At 37.8% G+C, this 25,050-nt stretch overlaps 1 protein-coding gene across 18 annotated transcripts in view; it reads left to right on the top strand.

The window, feature by feature from the left end:
• Positions 1–25,050, top strand: part of rims1 (regulating synaptic membrane exocytosis 1) — a 198,829-nt gene that overhangs the window by 62,625 nt on the left and 111,154 nt on the right. For 13 of the 18 annotated variants that reach the window (XM_031901441.1, XM_031901440.1, XM_031901439.1 and 10 more), the window contains 3 exons: positions 4,907–5,250; positions 9,181–10,046; positions 23,727–23,783. In XM_031901441.1, coding sequence (XP_031757301.1) covers positions 4,907–5,250; positions 9,181–10,046; positions 23,727–23,783 — 1,267 coding nt within the window. 18 annotated transcript variants of the gene reach the window in all.

Below are 25,050 nucleotides of genomic sequence, written 5' to 3'. Positions count from 1 at the left end.
TTATAAAGCGCCAACATATTCCGCAGCGCTGTATTTCAGATTGGCCCCACCCTTTCTGCATTCCCCTTAGTCTTTCTGTACTTGTCTACCTACTCTAGTTCCTTCCCAGGGCCTGAAACTACATCCTTTGAGCAAATGTGTTACTACAGTTTATGTTTAATGTTTAATTCTAAAAAATGTTTTTAAAATTGCACAAACCAAAATAATAGCCAAAGGCCAATGCAAAAATTACAAATTTACCAGTACATTGCTTAGCAGTTCTGCCACTGGCCCACCCCAATCCCTTCTCTGAGCTTCCCTTCTATTCCCCTTGTACTGTACCTCCAAAACCTTGACCTGCTCACCAAAACCCACCTAATTTGCACCTTTTTGTCTCTGCTCTTCCCACTCACAGATCTTTTTTCACTGGCAGGTCTAACCAAATAGTGGCAAGCCTTACTATGTTGGATGGGAAAAGCATTTGATTTGTAATAACAAGTACAAAGTCTGCTCCATAAGTAGCTAGAATTTATAGCTACTGTATGAAAATAAAGATCTATTTGTTGCTATGAGTTACAAGACATATTGCAAATGCTGCACCTGTTAATATATTTCCCCCATATTTTTATGAACTTGGTGTGTCTCCTGTCTTGTATATACTATATAGCCAGGTTCCTTCTCCATGTAGTTTGGCTTCAACTAACATACCATTTAGCATTTCCTAATACTATTCCTAATTATAGCTTTATTGTAGTGTATATTGTCAGTATTTTACATAGAGCATTTATTTACAGTAATTACGTTATTTATAGTGCAGTATTAGTTATGGACTATATAAATACATAAAAACATATTAAATTATTTATTGTATGGGGCATTAGGTACAATTGACAGGAACAGTAAGATCAGGCGATATATTATTACTGGGAATGCATATAATCAGTATTCTCTTTGCTGACTTAGACATCTGCAATCCACAGCAGGATTAAAATACAGATTATTTTTAGAGATGATGTGACCTAGTTGCAGAAACCTCTTCTTTTGTGCAAGTGTGTTTGTGCGTGCACATGCGCTTTTGTGTGCTTGTATGCGTGCAGTCATACCATGCACATACAGTATGCACTGTGTCTGCAAGTCTGATTTTCCAGACTAAAAGGTACCGGTTTATAGATGTTCCTGAGACAAATCTATAACTATAGTGGGTTATTCAGCTTTTTGAAAAAAATTGAGCACACCTGCAACCAGGCAACATATGTTAGGCGAATGAGGGACTGTGAGAATAAGAGAAAATTTGCAGTAGTACCATAATAATTTCTCATAAAAGTGGTAAGTAAGGGGATTTTAGCCTTAGTGAAAAAGGCTGAAGGGACCTGTAAAAAATAGGAATAAATCTAACCTTCCAATTAAACTATCCTCCACACAAGTGAAATACAATTTTAAGAGAATAGAGTTGGTGGGTAACTATTGGTCATTTTAAACATAAGGGGTTCGCTGATGTGTAGAGGTATGGGGTGGAAGGAGGGTCTCTATGTCCCCCCCGCCCACCCCCTTTGAATGGAGCACTCTCTAACAGTGCAGGTCTCTGCACTCTGAAATGGGGGGGGCTAACTGCACAATGCCCCACATAGTGGGCAAAGTGCGAAAGTGACCAAGTGCAGCCTTTTTTTTCACTATGTGGGGCATTAAAAGTGACCTCTATGGTGTTTTAAAAGGAAGGCAGGAACTTAGGCCAATATTCTTCCTACAATTTATCACAGGCTTTGGCCCCTAGGTATAGCTCTAATATTCCCTCTAATATTCCCCATCACTTCTACTCTATATACAGGCTGGGACAGAAGTACTTACATAGCCTGCTTTAGCACTAACTGTATTTAAACCCTCATAATGTTTCACATTTACAGGGTTAAAACTGTGCTAATATGAGAGATTTATATTAATAAATGATGCAACAATATTCTTGATACATACATCAGAGGATGCCTCCTGTATTTTTCCAGGAGTAAGCATCTAGTTTTGCACATTGAGTTTGCCTTGGTAAAATAAAGGTAGTGGGGTATTGTATGCTCTAGGTGAATTTTTGCTATCTAAGAATCAGTTAAGGATGCTGTGGTCTAAAGGTTAAAATACTCAAGTGACTTGGTCCGCAATTAACAGTGTTGCAGAGCTCAGGCCACAATCTATATTTTGCCTGTTCAAACCACAGAAAATAACTTATTTTTTCCCAGCAGCTATAGATTGTGTATTGCTGCAGTGGTGGTATTGTGTTGTCACTGTATATCATCGCATTCATAAAATGTCAATATTCACGATTGCTGTAACCACAGCTATATACCAAAATAAATTTAATTCTGTTCTGGTCTTTGCTTTCTATAATAAAATAATGATATTCAGATTCTAGAGTAACTTATTTCTGTACCAGGGTTTGAAACCTTTTGCTTTCAGCCATAACATATTTTATATGGACTTTGTTCTTGCCAAAATAGGGCAAGTAAGCAACAATGAAAGACAGTACTGGATTTAAATGTGTAACTATAGTTACTCTGTGCTCTGTGAATTCTCACTGACATGCATTTTCTTGTACTTAATAAATGTAAAACAGGGCTTTAAAATGTTACAAGAGAATGACAGACTGGAATAAAAATATCCCAGCACGTTTTATTCTTTTGACAGTTCTTATAAAAACCCAGAAGCCAAACAAGATCAGTCTAATCCTTCATCAAAGAATTTGTTTGGCTGACTAACATCTGTGAATTATAAAAGAAGTTGTTTCACAGACTTGCTTTCCTTGGGTTTGGCCCAAATCCCAATTTAAGAATGTCCATTTCAGTTCTAGCCCTTACTAGCTCAGAATCTGCTTGGCTGATCAGTTTATTTACACTGTGTCTAGGGAGTATTTTTCTATTATTCTAATCTGATTTATAAATGCATTTTCAGCATGTATTTGCATTTTTACCAAGGCTATTTACTTCCCTAGGGGCCCTACAACGAAATTAGTATACTCTAAATCTTTATTAGGGTGCTCAGTAAATGCCTCCATAGCAAAAAAATGTTGAAAACGTACAACTTTAAAAAATCGTACCTAGGTGGGAAACATAGGGTTTTTTTTGGCCTAAGAGTTATGGGATTAACATTTAAACAAATTTAAAAAAACTCAAGGGTTGTCTTGCCACCAGTATGGATTTATGTAGCACAACATGAATCAATTACAAGGTGGGTTAATTTTACAGAGAAAAAAACTAGAATTAGCTTGAAAAGACCATGTGAAAGATGTCCCTAAATAATTTGGAGATTTCTAAATATCAGGTCTCTGGATAAGAGATCCTATTCTTGAACTTAATGTGCCCTTTAGTGTAAGATTTGGCTTGTTTGTATTGATTTTAACTATAGATATGTGTTGTTCAACAAGGTTTGTATCCTGTTTGGAAAGGATACTATTATTGCCCATTTATGTAAATCATACAGCAGAGATTTAATTAATAAACTCCTTGTAACCCTCCCTAGCTGCTGAAGGCTGCAAATAGTTATTATAAAGATTGAGGGATCATCCTGCTTTCACTCATAGGCAAATCTCATGCCCTTTCCAGTGGGCCCTTCCATCACTGTGGCCCCAGGCCTAATTTCTACCATTTCTCACACTTTTTACCCCCAAGAGAGCCCCTTTCACTGCTGTGACTCAGTACTACCCCCAAACTACAAGCCAAGTTCGAATCCATACTCTCTAATTTTTTTGTGGTAGATGGGCAGAAGCTGCTAGGTTTAAAGGCCTCTAGTCACAGGTCTTTGCTCTTTAACCCTTCATGACTCCTCCCCTCCTAAACCTGTGTAAACTACAACTCCCACAATTCCTCTCCCTTAACTTTTCAGGTTCCCTGTTGGTAACCCTGTTATGGCACAGCTGTCACAAGGGCAGAGGATACAGGGGGTAGGCTAAGCATAGTATATGATATAAGTATTGCCCCATCAGAATGCATAGTATTTATACCCACCAATAGGAAATTATTTTTTTAGTCCTTTCTGTGTCAGTAGCCAGACATCACTAACATACCAATGTTCAGTAACTGACTGGGAAAATAGCACGAAAATTACGCCAAGTTGTAGACAGTTAGTAGATTTAGTAGAGTAGTAGTTAGTAGAGTTAGTTTTGTAGCCTTTACATTACCAGTTGATTAATTCAGGATCCAGAAGCTTGTAAATAAGCACTAAATAAACAATTGTAGCATAGTATTTGCTGTAAATCAAGCAATAAATTAAAAAAAAAAAAAAAAAAAAAGGAATCTTTATTTATTTTGTAAAAACAAAATATAGCAGTAATTCTGGTATTTTGTTCCTTCACAATTGCATTTCCCCCCCCCCCCTCAAACTAGAAATCTGATATATTGTCCTCCCACTTTGCAAACATCAAGTTTCCAAACAAATTCTTTCACACATTTGTCAACCTGCATGGTGGTCCAAATTTGGCTAGTGAAAGCATTTAAGCATTCAGACCTTGGGCCAACAACAGAATCACCTATGCAGAGGAACAGGTGCTGTGTGGTTAGTCACCAACCACATACAAAAGCCATTGTGGTCTTTGGCTTGATAATATCTGAAAAAGCCTAAACACATAATGATTGGGAGACACGCTGTTTTTTCCTATGTACATCAGGATAACATTGCTTTTTATTTATTTTCTTTATTATATTATTCTGGTAATCTGCTGAGACAATTTTTTAATAATCTCTATACTCTAAGAAGTTGTCTGCTGAAAAAAAGTTCAAGAAATAGAGTTATTGAAATGTCCACTAAGCATTGCTTGATTTTTTGAAGAAAACGGTAACGGTGTTTATTAGTGTTGATTGGCACAGCTTTCTTTAGTATGACGAATGAAAAAAATAAGCCTTTTGTTTGTTCTTCATTTTTACACATTTTTCTTCTTATTTTTAATTAGGTTATGTGGGTTTGCAATTTGTGTCGGAAGCAACAGGAAATTTTGACAAAATCTGGGGACTGGTTCTTTGGAAGTGGGGTGCAGCAGCCATCTTCTCAGGATGGAACATTAAGTGACACTGCTACAGGAGCAAGTACGGATGCACCAAGGGAAAAGAAAGCTAGACTTCAAGAGAGATCTCGATCTCAAACGCCTCTAAGCACCGCTGCAGTGGCAGGTTCACAAGGAACCCCTCCTTCTAGTTTACAGTCTGATAGGAGCAAAGGCTCAGAACCATCACTACAATCCTCAGTCCAAGAGCCAAAATTATCATCAAGATCAAGAAGTGAACCTCCAAAAGACAGGTTTGTGATTAGTTATATAAGTAACTGAAAAAACGGGCATTTCCAAAATATATATTTTTTTGTAAGTGTTAAACCAATCAATTAAAGAAGAGAGGGTCTATATTTTCTTTAAAACTAAATACAAAAATACATACATATATTATTATATTACAATATACATATATTGCTGATATATTGCTGATAATACTATGTGGTTAGGTAAACAATAGGCAGAAATGGAATGCAGTGTCTTGACCACATGCAGACATGACAGGGACAGAAATGGTGTCCAGACATATGTAATTTACTAACAGTATGTATCCTGAATCTTACTGAATATCCCTAATCCTGAATCTTACTGTTTTACTTAGTTAACAAGCAAATGTGCAGGCAGTAACCCTCTCCTGATTATGTTTACCTACACTAAGGAACACACATGTGCAGGGAGTTGCAACAACCAGAACTCTTTATTCTGTCCCAGAGATCAAGATGTTATCCAATAATACACACCAGCACACAGATCTTCACAGTATTCCACACAGATGTCAGGCATGGTGCAGAGAGACTGGCGAATTGCTAATGTGGTGCCGTTATTTAAAAAGGGATCCTGTTCTCAGCCTGAAAACTATAGGCCTGTTAGTCTGACATCAGTAGTAGGAAAACTTTTGGAAGGGGTAATATGGGATAGGGTATTTCAATACATTGCAGTTCACAAAACAGTAAATTTGTGCCTGCATGGTTTTAAGTGTGACAGATCTTGCCAGACTAATTTAGTCGCCTTTTATGAGGGGTTGAGCAGGAAACTCGATGCTGAAATGGCAGTTGATGTCATCTACTTGGACTTTGCTAAAGCGTTTGATACAGTACCTCACAGAAGGTTAATGATCAAATTTAGGAATACTGGCCTAGAACATAGTATTTGTAATTGGGTAGAGAACTGGCTGAAGGATAGATTGCAAAGAGTGGTGGTAAATGGAACATTTTCTAATTGGACCCCACAGGGGTCAGTCCTTGGTCCTTTGCCTTTTAACTTGTTTATTTATGACCTGGAGGTGGGCATAGAGAGTACTGTTTCTATTTTTGCTGACAACACTAAATTGTGCAAAACTATAAGTTCCATGCAGGATGCTGCCACTTTGCAGAGCGATTTGACAAACTACTGAATGGTAGTTTGTTGGGGGTAACCTTAATTGAGAAAGATCTAGGGGTTTTTGTAGCTAACAAGTCTAATTCCAGGCAGTGTCATTCTGTGGCTACTAAAGCAAATAAAGTGCTGTCTTGTATAAAAAAGGGCATTGACTCAAGGGATGAAAACATAATTTTGCCTCTTTATAGGTCCCTGATAAGGCCTCAACTTGAGTATGCAGTGCAGTTTTGGGCAGATAAACTGGTAAAAGGGATGGAAGATTTAAGCTATGAGGTTAGACTGTTGAGGTTGGGGTTGTTTTCTCTGGAAAAGAGGCGCTTGCGAGGGGACATGATTACTCTGTACAAGTACATTAGAGGGGATTATAGGCAGATAGGGGGTGTTCTTTTTTCCCATACATATGATCAACCCACCAGAGGCCACCCCTTTAGATTAGAAGAACGGAGCTTCCAGCAGATTCTGTTAATGCCTTTAAGAGGGGCCTGGATGAGTTGTTGAACAATCAGAATATCCAAGGCTATTGTGATACTAATATCTACAGTTAGTATTAGTGGTTGTAAATATAGTTTATGTATGTGAGTGTATAGATAGGTAAGTATAGGTTGTGTGTGCTGGGTTTACTTGGAAGGGTTGAACTTGATGGACTCTGGTCTTTTTTCAACCCTATGTAACTATGTAACAAAGCAGTTCAGTGTACAGATACAAATGCCAGTTGATTACTCCCAACCCTTTTGAAGTGTTCTCTCTCCAACCCTTGCCACCAGCCTTCAGTGTCACTCCAGGAAACCTGTACACATATTGCCCTCTACAGCACTGAGCCCATGACAACAGACTTGCCAGGCACTCTTTTGAGTCTCAACACTACCTTGGTCTCTTCTGGAAACCCAAAGCCTACGCTACCCTGGCCCTACACACTGACACCGTACCTGGCGGATACCCGCTGGGAATCTACCCCCACGAACTCTGCGGTGGGGCTTTCATCGTGACTTTCTTTTGGCCAGGTTGGAGCTGCAGAGTGCCATTGAGTCCTATGGAAAGCTTCCAAAATCATGCATTGAAGTTAGAAGTCAGAATGGTTTTTGCGCTGTTTACGATCGTTCGGATGCGAAAATTTCATAACTTTCGCATTGCTACCATGATTTTTCGTACAAGCATGTAAAGAATTTTCATAACATTTTCAAACACCAGAAATTATCATTATTAATACGAATTTTTTCCAATTGTACTTAGAAACATCTGAAATTCTGACTTTGATAAATGAGCCCCTTAGTGAATGATTTATTAATGTTTGAGTTATTTTTTATTTTTTTCACAATACAAGTTTTTTTTTACACTTAAAAAAACCTTGAATTAAAAACTCAGATGTCTGGTATTTATTAAGTGCAGGAAACTCATAAACTCCTATTTAAAAGCTTGGGGTTTCTATAGAAGTCAATGGAAGTTGTAAACTCCAATTGTAAACTTGATGTATTCCAGTTTTTTATTGGAACAAGTTTTCCTTATTAATAAATAAGTGAGCATTCAATATGCAATTTTATTTGATTTATAAAAGCAAATTTGAATTTATACTCGAAAATTGATAAATAAGCCCATTAATATATATAATATGTTATTGTCTTCTAAAAAGTAGTGCATATTTAGCTTATAAATTGTCTGTACTTAATTTTTAAAGCTACGGAATGGTTCTGTACTACCAAATTTTGGTTAAATTTTGATATAGGATATTTTTATCCACTGGCCTTTATTCATTTGTTTAGAGGGTTCAGTGTCTAAGGATTTACTGTGCTGAGATGTTTGACCTGTATATATCCATTTTAAGAGTTGATTAATTGGCTGTAAGAACGCTAATGCTTGTGTATGTATATTTATTAGGAAGCGTAGAAAAACTGGTCAGAAATCAGCAGCAGATGGGTATGTAACCTCCAGCTACAGTATTAAATGTCTGTACGGCATTAAAAAAAAGCGCAGTCCAGCGGAGGTTTTGTGGTGCTGTTGTGGGATTCACTTCTTTCGGGAATATTTTCTGCAAGACTTTAATGAAGCTCAGCATCACTGCACATTGTCTGTTATAAAAGGGAAGCTATGTTGTCCAATGTGTATATAAGCACAGAAGCACAATGGCAGGAAAAAAATGCTTCCTACAAAAACTTTTAATAGTAACTCTGGTTTTCTTTTTCCCATTGTCTTGCTTTTTATGAAAGAGCTTTTTCAAGTTTTTCTTTTGTGCCAACTGAAAAGGATGTGGTTTGTGTGAATGTTAACACATACTGAGAGTCAATTCACTTTTTTAGATGGTGTTTAGTTGAAGCACCTGGGACATTTTCTTTCTTATTGCCTTTAGCCATCTATGATGGGAATCATTTTATCATAATGTTAGATTATAAAAAGTAAGTATTAGTATCTCCTAGGATAAGCAGTCATTTGTTTATAGTCTGCTTCTTATTTAGCATTCTGATATGACACCCAGGTATTTTTTATGTATGGTTATTAAAAAACCACGAATGCATATGGAAAGTGTTCAACCACTAAATATTTAGGCTTTGTTTTAGGTCTAGGTCTCATTGTGATATTTATTTGCACTGAATTATGTTAGCAGGTTTTGGTTTGCATGCTTTCGGTCTTTGCTCTTTAGATACTGCTTCAGTACTAGTTCTTCTGCTTTATGTCATGTCATAATAAAATTCACATTACTGTGTATTGGGATCAAAGCTCCTTTGGTAATTAAATCTACTGTTTCACTTTCTGTATACTGGTATTATAATGTAATGTAAACATTTTTTTTAAATCTTTTTAACCCTTTGTAGGAAGAAGGCCTTAGCAATTTCAGAGCAAAATGGAAAAGTCTTGAAAAGTGATCGAAAAAGAGTTCAGAAGTGTTTAAACCAACAAGCTGAGGGACATATGGATGACAGAGAACATAAAGAAAGGAGAGAAAGCAGAAGATTAGGGAAAGGAAGGTCCCAGGACATTCCAGAAAAAGCAGAGGAAGATACAAACATGGAAGAAGACAAACAAAGAACAGAGGATGAGTATCAAACACGATACAGAAGTGATCCTAATTTAGCCAGGTATCCAGTAAAACCACAACCAGAAGAACAGCAAATGCGCATGCATGCAAAGGTTTCAAAGGCAAGGCATGAACGACGGCACAGTGATGCATCTTTACCACATACAGAGCTAGATGAAGCTGAAGTTCCTGAGAATAAACTAGGCAAAAACTCACAAGGATCAGCATCTCAGGACAAAAAATCAGTTTTGGAGAATAAGAGGTCTTATTCTGTAGACAGAAATGGTGAAGTATTAGTTTCCAAGCCAAAACAATCTGCCAATCACAGTCTCCATAGTTCTCAACACAGTCCGGTTCCTCCAGAACATGTAGACTCTATGAACCATGATTCCTTTAAAAAACAGAGTAGATTAGACCCAAGTTCTGCTCTTTTAACAAGGAAAGCTACACGTGAAAAGATGGAGACAATGTTGAGAAATGACTCCCTTAGTTCCGATCAATCAGAATCTGTTAGACCTTCCCCACCAAAGCCCCACAGGTCGAAAAGAGGAGGGAAAAAAAGACAAATGTCAGTTAGTAGCTCAGATGATGAAGGAGCATCAACCCCGGAATATACAAGCTGTGAAGATGCAGAAATAGAAAGTGAAAGTGTTAGTGAAAAAGGTAAGATTTTACCCTGTAATGAATATTTAAAGACTGTATAATTTAAGTTAGCCGCACTGTGGCTAGATACATTATCATTCAACTTTGTCCTGCTGGACAAACCACTAAAGTGCTTATTGACCACAAAAATGGATGGCCATATAGCACTGATTTGATTGTTTCATCTGCTTGGATTGAATCACAAAAGAAGGGGCATTTGACTGCATGTGTAGGAGGTCATTAGCTAACCAGATTTTAGGCTTTACTGGTTGCTGATGTGATTGGTCAGGAAACAAAATACATTATCAAACCCTACAGATATAACTTTAGTAAGTGTTATATTTATATCCTTAAAAGCATAACAAAAATCTAACCCAGCCCTATTCAACACTCACTGAGGCTCCATTTAGGAAGCACTAAATTTGTACAGCTTTGGTTGGAAAACTGAGGAGCTTTTCATTAGTATATGGGATGCTAATGTATTTGACAAAATTTCAGGTTGTACAAAGACTAGATGCTGGCAACTGGGTATGTCAATATATATTATAGTAAATGCTTCCTGCTGATTGGTTGCTATGGGTGATTAGACCTGCATCAAAATTGGACCTTTCATTATATAGTTGGGGTTGTAGTAACCTTATAAAAAAACATTATGTTTGTTATTCAAAACACGTCCCATGTACAAGCCAACAGTATTATAAGTAAATGTTTAATTTGTGAATTTGTAAAGCTAAAATAACCTAATGTAACAGTTAATTAAAATTCAACTATGTGTCATTACATCTATACTCAAGCATGGTTTTAACTAATTTAATGTCTTTCTTAAAGAGATACTGACACCAGAATTTATAACACTGTTTTTACACAAGCTTTAGAATTTCCCTATAAAAGTATTTGCCCAATGTGTTTACATTATGTATCTGGTCCCCATTGTTCCCCTATGAGGGGGCTGCCATATTTGTGCAGCAGGAGTTCGTTAGCATTAGAAGCTATAACTGACAGGCTGAGAAGGGACAATCAGGTTTAGGAACTTCAAGTAACAATTACTTACAAAAGCAGCCCTATCAGTGAAAAATTATCAACATGGCCTATAGACAACTTAATGTACATTTATATTTTAAAGAGTAGCTTTTTAATGTCAGTATCACTTTAACAGTAGAGGGTCGATTTATGAAATCTAGGTTTAGGCTGAACTTTTTTTTTTTAGATACTGATCAATTGTTCTTGCAAGCTGCTGAGATTGGTTGGCAATGGCTTTATCAGTGTGTGTTTTTAAGGATTTCTTAAGAATACCAGAAGTTGCTTTACCGTTAAAGTCTAATGGAACCTTGTAAATTAAAAGATACATTTCTCAGACATCTTTATGTTCAAGAAAATTCCCAGCACGAAGGATAAACACCAGAGAATGTTACGCCACCTTTTTCACCTAAGATGCTTCAAGAAAAAATAAGAAAATAGGAATTTTGATAAATCTGCCCCTAGGTGTCACTCAAGTACAGAGTTTAGTGTATTGCTTTACCAAAGAAGAGGTGCAAATTGACAGAATGGAAGACAATTGCATGTTGCTATTTTGGTTCAGTGTATTTCTTTAGATGCACATTATTTTACCTTTTAAGTACATTAGCAGACTGGTAGATAATAAAGCAATGTGTCAAATAATGAAAAAAACAATAAAATAGAGGTTTACAGATGTGTGTTAAATAAAGATAAAAACATAGTCAATTTAACCCACACTAAATAAAAGAGGTTGTTTACCTTTAATATTTAGGGGCCGGCTCACTAAAGCTTGTTAACGCTTAATGCATAGGTTTGCGTTAAAAAGTGTTCGATAATTCAGTAACGATTCATCAAAGTAATTTTGCATTCATTACTACTCATATCGCATGCACAAAAATCCTGATTATCACAAAGCGTTATTTCCGTCGCATCGAGGTAATTATCGATTAGAAATAATATTAACACATAATTCACGGACATATTTGAAGCGTTAAAAGCATAAAATGGGGCGATAATTCTGTGAAACTTACCAGGGCTGTGGAGTCGGTAGATAAATTCTCCGACTCCTCAGTTTCTGATACTTCCGACTCCACGACTCCGACTCCTCTGTTTTTAATATGCTAATGTATTTTATACATCCATACAGTCAATGAAAAGCATGCTTCATGGTCACGTGTTTGTTTATGCACTGCGTGCATTGGGCTTTATTCTTATAGCAGAGAAGTAATTAATTATAACTGTTTGTGAATTGGGACATTTAAACTTGCTTTATTTTTTTTTTTTTATTCCCATTTAAATTTAGTAGGAGTTGGAGTTGGTTCATTTTTTGCCGACTCCAACTCCAGGTACCCAAAATTGCCTCCGACTCCTCGACTCCGACTCCACAGCCCTGAAACTTACTTACTAAAACAGAATTGCAGCTGGTGATTGTCTGTGGTGACAAGATGGAGTTTGCAGTCAGATTTTTTCAAGTATGTGATCGTCCTAGAATGATGCATCCTCCAGTTTTCGGAACGGTAGTTTCAGAAAGTAATGGTTACGTGCGTAAGAGTGTGCGCTAATATCGCGTGCTACAAAATAACGCATAAATATATTGCATGCTTTAAAATAACACTTAAAAATATGTAATCGCCAGATACATAACGACAATAACATCGCTTCTTAATTCAGACAAGTGTCCTTTTAGTGAATCGATCCTTAATTCTCAAAATATAAGAAGTGATAATATTTTTAACGCATGTTATAAATATCACTCGTTTTTTGGTCTTTAGTGAATCAGCCCCTTAGTGTGTTTTATAATGTTTTATTCTTACCACCTGAACAGTTTGTCTTATTTTTTTCTTTTGTTTGAATTATTTGTTTGAATTATTTGACTTCTGCCTCTTCAGTGACCCCCAGCAGCCACAAGAAAGACACTTTTTCTCTGAGACTACAATTTTATTCATCTTCCAGTCTCTCATTCAAAAAAAAAAAAAACTACCTAGTTGCTAGGTAAATTGGACCCTAACAACCAGAGAACTGCTAAATTTAAAACTGAAGAGCAGCTGAATAGAAAGCTAAATAATGTAAAAACCACAACAGAAATAAAAACTGAAGACCAACTGCAAATATTATTGTCTACATCATACTGAAAGTTCCTTTAAAGGTTGGCTATACCTCTTATACATTCACCAGCCTTAATATTCATAGAATAGCACCAATTAATCCAGCAATATGTCCATGTTTATACAAACAAGCTCCGCCCTCTTTAAATTATCACTAAATAACTAAGGGTCCGAAAAAACGAGTGCTATTTATAGAATGCATTAAAAATATTATCACTTCTTAGTTAATGATTGATTCACTAAAAGGACACTTGTCTGAATTAAGAAGTTGTTATTGTCGTTATTTATCCGGCGATGACATATTTTTAAGCAATATTTTAAACCATGCGATATATTTATGCGTTATTTTGCAGCACGCAATATTAGTGCACACTATGACGCACGTAACCATTACTTTCTGAAAACTAGCGTTATGAAAATTATAATTTCCCTGAAAACTTTAAGATGCATCACTCTAGGGCAGGGCTGTCCAACTGGCAACCCGCGGGCAGCATGCAACCCCCCTCTGTGTGGCCCCCCACCTGTCTGGCTGTTTTGATGTCTTACCTTTGTGTAAGGTTTAAATGGTATCAGTACTGAGATTAACTGGCCCCCCTGCATTGCTCACAACTCAGATCCAGGCTGTAATCCCCCTGTATTGTTTAAACATGTAATCCCCTGTACTGTTCACACCTTTTAATGCCTTTGTTTTCCCCCTGCATTGTTCACACCTCAGGCTCAGACTGTAATCACCCACATTGTTCACCTGTTCACACCTCAGACATTCCCTCTGACACATCCAGCATTGTGTCTCTGTATGCTGCCTGTGTGTGCCATAGGGCAGGCATAGTGTGGCACACATAGGCAGGGGAGGGCAGGCATAGTATGGCACACATAGGCAGGGGAGGGCAAGCATAGTATGGCACACATAGGCAGTGGAGGGCAGGCATAGTATAGCACACATAGGCAGGGGGGGGGGGCAGGCAGAGTATGGCACACACAGGCAGGGTAGGGCAAGCAGTACTCTGCCTGCTCTATGCCTCCCCTATGCTGCCTGTGTGTGCCATACTCTGCCTTCCCTATGCTGCCCATGTGTGCCATACTCTGCCTTTTCGTATGTTGCCTGTGTGTGCCATACTCTGCCTTTCCTATGCTGCCTGTGTGTGCCATACTCTGCCTGCCCTATGCTGCCCGTGTGTGCCATACTCTGCCTTTTCTTATGTTGCCTGTGTGTGCCTTACTCTCCCTGCCCTTACTCTCCCTGTCTGTGGGAGGTGAACCTGGCAGGGGTTTGTTCTGGGAGTTTGTTAGCATTTGGAAATAGTCATTATATGGTTCCTAAGGTGTGTAATTATGTGCTGGGGGTTGCTGTGCTATCCACAGAAGAGGAGGAGGCATATGGATTTAAGGTTATGTCTTAATATGACATAATATAATTCTTTCACATATGAATGAAGGGTGATATCCCTTCAGTGAGCACCAACCATTGGGTTTTTGCTGTGTTGCCACCATTAATGTGGGGATGGTCTTAAAAGCTCTTGTGATAACATGGGTGTAGTTTGAAGTGGGTGCGGTTTAAAAAAGGGGAGTGGTCAAAACTGGCTTCCATTATCGGACCTCCACCATGTAGGCCAGAAAAATTCCAGCCCTCGGTACCACAGAAGTTGGACAGCACTGCTCTAGGGCGATCATGTGCTTGATCCTCTTCTTCACAAGCCAACAAAAATCCGACTGCAAACTCCATCTTGTCTTGCCAAACGCTCACGAACCGCAATGTTTTTTGAGTACCACCTACCCCAAGTAGGTTAATATTAGCATGCGATATTTCACGCGTTTAATGCTTCATATGTGTTTGTGAATCATGCATTAGTACTATTTCTATTCGATAATTACCACAATATGATGGAAATGCTTTGCGACAATGTGTTTTTTTGCGCATGCGATACGAGTAGTGAAATGCGAAATGACTTTGATGAATCGGTACTTAATTATCGCAGACTTTTTAACGCAAAAAACTATGCGATAAGCGTTAACGACCTTTAGTGAATCGCCCCCTAAGTGTCAAATATGGGATACCACTTTTCGATTTTTTTTTATTGTGCATCTTTTTTTAGCATTTATAATTTTTTTCTCAAAATCTTTTTTTCAAAATGCCTTTTTTTGCAAGCATTTTCTTAATTTTATATGAACTATTGTTTATATCTTTATACGGATTTTTCTTCCATACCTTGTATGGAGCATTGAGGGGCCTGAGTAAAAACTCTGTATGCATGGTTTCCATAAGTGCGTACAGGTATGGCACCGATTATCCAGAATGCTCGGGACCTGGGGTTTTCCGGATAAGAGATCTTTCTTTAATTTGTATCTCCATACCTTAAGTATGATAAAAAAATTATTTAAATATTGAATAAACCCAATAGGCTTGTTTTGCCTCCAATAAGGATTATTTATATTGTAGTTTGGATCAAGTACAAGGTGCTGTTTTATAATTACAGAGAAAAAGGAAATTATTTTTAAAAATTAGAATTATCTGCTTATAGTGGAGTCTATGGAAGACGGCCTTTCTGTAATTCGGAACTTTCTGGATAATTGGTTTCCGGATATCACTGACACAGATTTATACAGTGATTGGCTGTATAGTTTGCTAGTAACATCACAGTTTCCTAAAGCAAATAGCAGCTTTCACCCAGTGGCCATTTTTCCTCTGATACATAATAAGATACATTTAAATCTGCAAACAGCATACACACACAGACCCTTATTCAGCATACATTTCATCAAGAATACAGGCTCACATAGGCAGAACTGTCTTTGATAAAAGTTCTGCTTTGTTTGAGCACTGTAATGGTAAAGCTGAGCTCAGGAGATAAAGGAGAAAAAAACTGAAGCAGACAGCTAGAGCTGAGTTTCTATGGGGACCAGCAATGCCATCTCTCCACTGGCTGCTAGACTGGTGGCGCGTTTAGTAATCTTAACTTAGAACAACTGAGCATTATTGGCAAGCCAGAAATCAAAGCAAATTCCTGAGGGAGGGGGCCGAGTGGGTTACAGGAGGAGAAGGAAATCTAAGTGATTAAGGGGATACTGTAGCCTTACTATTAACCGCAGGTATTGAAAGATTTTAAAGAGGCTGTTCACTGATTAGATTTTTGTGTGTGGGGTTTAAGTTCACCATTCACCATACTTATGACCAGCGCTTAAATTAAGTTGAAAAAAGTGAAGGGATGCTGCGCATGTAGTGTGACGTGTTTTAAAGTAGACATCCTTTGGCGATCATTATTCACAAGTTTGCTGCACCTATTGATGCTGGGAGTAATGGAAACCATGGTCAGGAGGTGGCATTAGCTCCAGGTTTCCCCTGTGGCAATAGGTGCAGCAGCACTCGATGCAGCATAGACAGCATAAATGGCTGAGCGGTGCTGAGTGCAACTATATGGAAGTGCAGGGAGTGCATTTTGATACAAGTACATTTAATGAAATTGGTTTTATGCACAACTGACTGTGAGTTAATTGCAGACTGCAAATGCACTTATGGGTGTAAATAAGCCATATTGTTGTCAATAAACTTTAGCAAATCTGCAAGTGGATAAAAGTATTGTGACTCAAATATTGCTGCAATGTTTAGCTGTACTTATTCCCAATATTATTTTGGGTGCATTATTTATTCCCCCCTGCTACTTTCTGCTGTCCTTCCAATTTTTATTTCACTAGTTAGGAATCTGACCTAAATTTGATTCACCAAAAATTTTTTCAGCAACTGGATAAATCTCTCTTAAAGTTTTGGAATAACTGGATTTCTAATCTGGAAATTATACCTATATTATATATTATTATTTGGGTGTGGGGAAGAAAACACATGCAGGCACATTGTATACACTAGGGGGCTGATTTACTTACCCACGAACGGGTCGAATGGAGTCCGATTGCGTTTTTTTCGTAATGATCGGTACTTTGCGATTTTTTCGTATGTTTTGCGATTTTTTCGTATGTTTTGCGATTTTTTCGGATTCTTTACGAATTTTTCGGATCCAATACGATTTTTGCGTAAAAACGAGAGTTTTCCTATCCATTACGAAAGTTGCGTAAAAAGTTGCGCATTTTGCGTAGCGTTAAAACTTACGCGAAAAATGCGCAACTTTTCGCGTAAGTTTTAACGCTACGCAAAATGCGCAACTTTTTACGCAACTTTCGTAATGGATACGAAAAACTCGCGTTTTTACGCAAAAATCATATTGGTAACGAAAAATTCGTACAGAATCCGAAAAAATCGCAAAACATACGAAAAAGTCGCAAAATGTTCGTTTTCAAGTCGGAACTTTTCCAATTCGGGTCGGATTCGTGGGTTAGTAAATCAGCCCCTAGGTTTGGGAGGCCATAACCCAAAGAATACAACTACTATGTCTTATGAGATATTTCAAGGGGAAGAGAGTCTGTGGATTGGCAATCAATAATATATTTCCATCATCAAATCACAGCATGAGTCATTTGGATGCAGTGTGTAAAATGCAGCTTGAATGAAGAAGCAATTATTGAAAGACCAAAAATAGGCACATTCCATCCTCTAATGGCTTTTACACACGAGCACATTTTTTGCATTTACAGACACATGCTGAGTGTGGAAAAATGCATATATTGCGTTTATATGCCTTTAAACACAACTAAGTGCATTTTTGTAAAACCCAAATGCATTATTTTATTCTACTCTATTGAATGGACATCAGGTGCAAGAAAATGCAAGAAAATGCAGCAAACTTTGTCTTAAAGGAATACTGTCATTGGAAAACATGCTTTTTTCAAAACACATCAGTTAATAGAGCTCATCTAGCAGAATCCTGCAGTGAAATCTGTTTTTCAAAAAAAATAGGTGTTTTTATATTTAACTTTTAAATTTTACATGGGGCTAGCTGTATTATTCATTTCCTGCTGAGCTGCAAATTGGAGCGATATCACCCCCTCCCAGCAGCCGATCAGCAGACCAATGGGAAGGAAGCAAGGTAGCAGCTCCCAGTAGATATCAGAATAGCACTCAATGGTAAGAAACCCAAGTCTGGCTTGAGACTCCAGTTACATGGGAGTAGGAGAGATACAATAGGTTATCTGAAAGCAGTTCTAATGTGTAGGGCTGGCTTCTTCTGAAAGCTCAGACTCAGGCACAATGCACTGAGATGGCTGCCTACACACCAATATTACAGCTAAAAATGTATTTGTTGGTTGAAGAATAACATTTTAAATGGTAGAGTGAATTATTTGCTATGTAAACAGTGTAATTTAGAAATAAAAAGTATACCATAAAAATCTTGACAGTATAACTTTAAACAAACGCAATAAAGTGCTAATGCAACGAAACACAATTCTGAACGTTCATGATTACAAGCAGGAGGAATATAATGGAATCAATTAACTAATGGGTTAAGGTGCCCCAAACTTGTGTTGTATGGGATAATAAAAGAATTCAGATTTAGCAATCGATTCTCCTCAAGGATCTATACATTATAACAGAATAACTCTTCCCTTTTAATTAGATTGTACTAATAGGCAGTGGGTACATTAGAATTTGATGTGCAAATGCAGTTGTTTTGACTGCTAGCATATAGAAAAAAAAATGCAAGTGCCAAGCACTGACCGTCACATATGCAGACTTCTATTGCAGTTTAAATTTCTACTCGTACCATCACTTCAAAATTGATGCACTATTTAAGTTTATTTATTTATACTCTTAAATTGCAAAGTGAATTCTAATGTACTGGGGTGCATTGTAGAAATTTCAATAAAGTCATGTGATGGAATTATATCTGTAAGCATCGATTATGACTGATGACACCACTAAGCACTCTTTATAAGGATAATTGATTTATAGATGCAAGTCCTAAAACACTAAGGGCTTCATTCATGAAATCACGAGTTGGAATCCTGCAAGATACACTTGGAGCGTTCATGGATTAATAAATGTCCCCCTAAGGGGAGCAAAAACACACTCCTTAGTGCTTATTTAACAAGCACTTGCTTGCTGGGAAAGGTGCAGGCAAGCCCTGCCATAGGCAAGGAAAGGCAGCAAGGACAGGTCCCTATTTCAGCTTGCACCTTCTGCTACTCCCTAACTTAGCATCTGAATGACATGCACATTATGGGATGGGAGGAGGTGATGCCTATGTATTCCTTCCCCCACCCAGCATTCTATGCTAAGGGATAAGCTTAAGTCTCTGACCCCTAAATAGAGCGCAGAGGCCTGTGACTGTTCTAACTCAGTGTGCAGTGGGGCTGTTTTTTGCTTTCTGCATTCAGCCCTATAATATACAGAATATGGCTTTTGTGTATTTAAAATATGTATAAAACCTGTACGTCATCTCTAATACTGCTACCATCTTATTAAGAATCTCAGTGGTACCATAAATTATTTTGTACAATATGTTGTCTTATGGTAAGTACAAGTTTTCTCTTTAAATGTATAGTTGTCCCATTGCGATATGTCATAATCTGACTACAAAAATAGTGTTTGGGCTCAGATTTTAGCTGCATTATTCCAGGGATTCAGCTGAAAATGTTCAACTTGTGATGAAAAGTGATGTGATTTTTAAGGATCTGAATTTGTTTGGCCAGGCACTTGGATTTAGCCAAATCCGAATCCTGCTGAAAAGGCAGAATTCTGGACAAATTTTGGTTTTTTGCTGTGGCCTCAGTTCTGTGTGTATCTGAGGAAGGTTAATACATTTGACTTAAATGGTGGAACTGACAGGTTTGAGGGGCCCACATGTGTGCCGACCATGTTGTGTGGAGGATTGGGCTGGGTGCGTTGGGTGTCCATACTACTAGGCCTGGCTCTGAGGCTTGTACTCGTGTGATGAAAAGCACTGTACCTGGGTCCAGTCCACATACTTACATATGCCCATATAGTGAAGGAATTCTGCACACGCAGGTTTTATCTTTGTCAAAAAGATTAATTTAATGCAAACACAACTTTTGCCTGTTAACCCAGTGTTTCCTAATTTGTCACCTTGAGAAAAGGCTGGTTAATCTTTTTTTGACCAAGATAACCTGTGAGTGTACATTTTCTCTAACATATGGGAAATCAATTCAGTATAATGACACTTGTGTAGAATGGAGAGGAAGCTCTGAAAACTGCACAACACTGACATTTTTACCATAATGCTAGATATTATTTCAATATGCACAGTACATGCACTGTAAACATCGTGGCTAATCCTGCATATTTACATGTAGCAAACATAGCTACAACAATAAGGGATAATGGCCATTTTTTTAAAAATCTGGCATGAGGTGCAGAGCACAGCACAGGTGAGCTCAAGACAGCCCTTGCCTTGCCATATGTCATCAGGCAAACAGTAAAGACATGACATGAGTAACGTTGGAACTTGACCCGCCCTTCTCCCAACCAACAACCCCCTTTTACCTCTTTACTTACCATCCCCAATAAACACACAGACACCAATTCTTGGGATAAAAATGGCCGCAGAAAATTTATTAACAACAAGTGAAGTTTTAATTTAAAACATAACATAAATAACAAATGTGAAACAACATCTCAAACATAACACAAATGTTTGTATAACAAACAAATCAACTTTTAAATAGCCAAACACTGTAACAATCCAATAACTGCGCAGCGCAACTGGCGCTGCCAGCTGCCCTTCTGGCCCGGAACCAACTACCCAACAAAACTCACCTCCTAATCCACTTTCTTACCCCTGAGGTTCCAAGCATGCCAGCCCCACTTAACTATAAAACTCCCCTCCTAACCCAACCATTGCTTTCCCCCAACTTAATCACCCCGCCAACGACACTCCGCTACCTCCACCTCTATAGGGAGGGAGGGTGGGCGTTTTACTCTGCTGACTAAAATGGAGTGAGAAGCGGGAACAGTTACCAGCATTTTATACCCCTTACGAACTAACCAATCACCTGCAACTGGGAGTGGCTAAGTCTGTCCAACGTGTCTGTCATGCCCCTGCTTCCCTACGTTTTACTACGGGTCATTGGGCTACTGGACTCCTTTGCACCCTCTGCCTGTGGACACTCCCTAATCACGGCTTCTGAATGTTGCCCAAGTTAAGGGAGGGGTAGGGGTGCCTATGTACATCTCTTTTATGAATCAAGCACTGCCAAACACAGTCAGCATTGCTTAAATTGACATAACTTCCTTGCACTTGATATATCTGTGGGCATAAGGGCAGGGAAGGGTGCAAACTGAGAAAGATGTGAGTCTGTTTTGTGCATTTAGACCCTATTCTAATGTTTATAAATGACCCCTTGTGTTTGTTGTTTAAGTTCAGGGAGTTTAGAAAGACACTGTAGATGTAAGCAAGCATGTATGCTACTGTGAGCCTGGTGCTTACTGTATCTGCACAGTAGTGTTTGTAATGGCGTTAGGTAACAGCACACCCAAGCTGTCACTTATTATAGGAGAACCAAATATGACACCGATACCGCCACACAAGTTAGATTTTTGCTTTACAATTGTCATTACTAAGAACATAAGTATACAATTAAATTCTACCAGTTTTGTGGAACAGTTTTGGGGTGTATTTATTGACATTTGAGACAAACTTTACCGGTGATGTTGCCCATAGCAGCCAATCAGATCTTTGCTTGTCACTTGTAGGTGACAGTTCAAATGTAATTGCTGATTGGTTGCTATGGGTAACATCATTGGTTATGTATGTATCCAATGTTAATAAATATGACCCTATTGTGTACTGACAGAAGAATAAACAAATATCACAGTATCTTAACTCCTCCATAGGGGTTAATACCACATGTGCTCTTTTCCCTTTCTCTGGAAGAGGTGCCTTTCCAATACAGAACTCTCACACAGAGCTTTCTCCTTCTCATGATCCTGCTTCCTCCTTTCTCCCTGTTTCCCTGGGCGGAGTCCTTATTCCCAGCCCTAACTGGGAGCAGCACACTTATGACTTCTCTGGGCTATACAGTAACCAACAGCCATCTTGGGCAGGAAAAACCTAGGTTAGATCCCTGCACTAACATTACCAGAAAGTAGCACACTAAAAGTATTTTTTGTAATTGGACTCTCATAATGGCTAAGTAACAATTCCTTGTTAGTTTTGATTTCTCTTTTATGTTTTGTCATAGTGATAACCCTTAACCAACCCCACCTCCTAATCACCAAATAAGCTATGCCAAGGGTGTCCAAAATTTATTTAATGCTTAAATGTTTTTTAGTAGACATATTGTGAGGTATGGTGATCCAAGCTATTGAAAGCCCCTCATGTGGAAATCCACAGATACTAGATAATAGATCTCATACCTGTGACAAGAAAGTAAAATTCCTAAAGGTCTCACTCCAGTTTCTTGAATACTGGATTTTTTGTAAACTTTGGCATGAAACTTTTATTTTGGGTGGCACGTTTATGGTTTTGGGGTACTTTAACCCTGTTGGGCTAGCCACACTTTTTTTAATTCCTCCCAGAGCCTCAAAGAGTGCTAAATGTACTAATGTGGCTACATCATCTATCATACCCCATTTCATAAACAGACAAAGTTCAGTGTGTTTACTTTTATTGAACAACCGCCAATTTTCATCCTTTTCAGTATCTTGTTGATATAAAAAAGATTTTAAAGAGCTTATAATAAAAAAAACCTGCAGCTGGGTGCCATTAGATGGACAGCCAGCAGTTTGGCCTTTTAATCACCCAGCCCTCTTTTAACCCTTCTAATCCAGTTTGGTGTGTAGGAATCTGTGCTGCTGAATGCTATTTTCATTGCACATGAAATTTTGATTTGCCTAGTCGAAGGTACATATAGTCCTATAAAAGCAATTTATGCAGGAAAGGAAGGACTAATAGCTGCATCTACGCTATTGATTTACATTATTCCTGAGTGCATACTTACTTTTTACCTTGTCAGCTTTATGAGGTGCCACATTTATTTTGTTGCATTCTGTACAAATGGCTAGCATTTGCATCCCTCTTCATTGCACAGTTAATTCTAAACTCATCAGGCCTGTATCTTGGGAAACTGAGACCTAGTTAGCACTGCACTGAGTACCTATTGATTCATGTGTTAATCAATGAGGACAATCCGCTGCAGAGATTTGTTTCAATGACAGGAGCATATAGGGCTGCTTTAGCCTCTCTGCTGTGGGAATACTGCAGAATATTTTGGCTCATGCTTCAAAGAAAACAGTTCCTGATGGTGTTCCTGAACGGAGTTCTGAAAAAGAAACTGGATTATTTTATTGCTCTGTTGCTTTGCTACATGCGCAATCTGATCACCAGCTACGTACTTCAGAGAAGAGCCGTTTATGAGCCATCACTTTCTCTTGCTATGTTCTCTGGACTCTTCCAGTTTCTTCTGCAGACGCTGCACTCAGGGTCAGGTAAAACCAAGTGATCACTGCACCTTGATCAGGGTAGGCAGCTAGACAATCTAGTAGTGCTCACTTTTATTGGAGACTTAAAGTAATGTAGTCAATTATATTTCAAATGGACCTGTCTTAAAAGAGTATAGTATTTCTTTTAGCCTTGAGTTATAAATAAATCTGTTCTGTACTAAATAATTTAATACAATATTTCTCTTAAGTTATTACATAGCATGTGCTGATTTTACTGGAATAAAATTCATGCAGTTTTGTCTGGGTTATTTTTAGCGGCTCTCTTTGGCAGAAGACAGTTGGAGTGCCCTGTCTCCTCTCAGTCGTGCTGTGGTTAGTACATTTTAAAAGCCTTTTGTATAGCAATAAGTGTCCTTTCTGTGCTGCAAATAATGTTCAAGCTATTGAGTGGTAGTGTGGCTACTGTTTCGCTTTGCTAGAAGTCTGTGATTAGAGCATTTTTTCCATAGTAAATCTCATGTGATGTCATTGTGAATGGATTCTAAAAAAACCTCTGGTCTGTGTTATATGAAAGTTAGAGCATTTTATGTTTTCAAGGATATACGGTCAGGTTAGATTAAAATATGCTTTAATATTCAAAGCCTGCCAAAGTTGCTGGATATTTGTGAATGCTAAATCATTCATAAACCCGTGCTCAATACTGTAAATCATCTGAGCAGTTTATTAGAATGAATTTGGGAAGCAGTTTTCTATTTATTTTCTCATTTCCTAGGCTCAACGATCAAGTTAGTTAGTGAAACAGAATTTAGCTACCCCTCTAAAATTACCAACATTGCCTACTATAATGTATCTAGTACAGTGTACATTATAAAGCCACAGAACCCCTAATTTATATGGGCTCGGGAAGTCCAACCATTATACATTGCAATCTTTCTATAGGATGTTACATAACAAAAAGAAATCCATTAACTGATGGCCAGATCCGTATTTATAAGCCAGAGAGAATGTTTCAGTGCTGTTATGTATTTCTCTGTCTTCGGTGGTGGTGGTTTTATTCATGCTGTTGCCGTCCAATTATGTCTTACTTGGTATCCTTCTGATTAATTATCCAGTGTAATATCTATTTTCAGGCAGTTGAGTCTAGGTAGCAACAACATGTTATTATAAGTAAGAGATATGTTATACACATTAGTATATTGTGTACAGAACACATTTCTTTTAAGGTACATATTTTAAATGTGAATGTTAGTTACTACCAGAATGTTAGATACATACCAGATACCATATTGCTTATCTTGGATGAGGCCTTTAACATATGTTTAAAAAGAAGTAGGAAAACACTTTTTGATAACAAAGGTTTTGACTTCAAACTTTCTAGAATGCCCTTCCTATGATGATCAATATTGCACATCCCACATATAAGCGTAAATGCAAAAATGCAGGGAATGGATTTTTCTGTGTTCATAATAGCACTTTTGTACTATTTAAAATAAGAACACCATTATAAAATTCATTTTCGTTTTTGAAAAAAGGATGTAATAGGAATGGTAAAGTGCCTTCTGTGCTTCTCTGTCCTTTTCTATTCTTGATGTGGTGTGTTAACTATCGATTAATGAAATGTAAATATTCTCCTTTTTGG

Source organism: Xenopus tropicalis, chromosome 5 (assembly GCF_000004195.4).
Source record: "Xenopus tropicalis strain Nigerian chromosome 5, UCB_Xtro_10.0, whole genome shotgun sequence".
In the NCBI taxonomy this organism is placed as follows: domain Eukaryota; kingdom Metazoa; phylum Chordata; class Amphibia; order Anura; family Pipidae; genus Xenopus; species Xenopus tropicalis.
The sequence above is the reverse complement of the archived record's forward strand: the minus strand, read 5'-3'. Positions and strand labels throughout refer to the sequence as shown.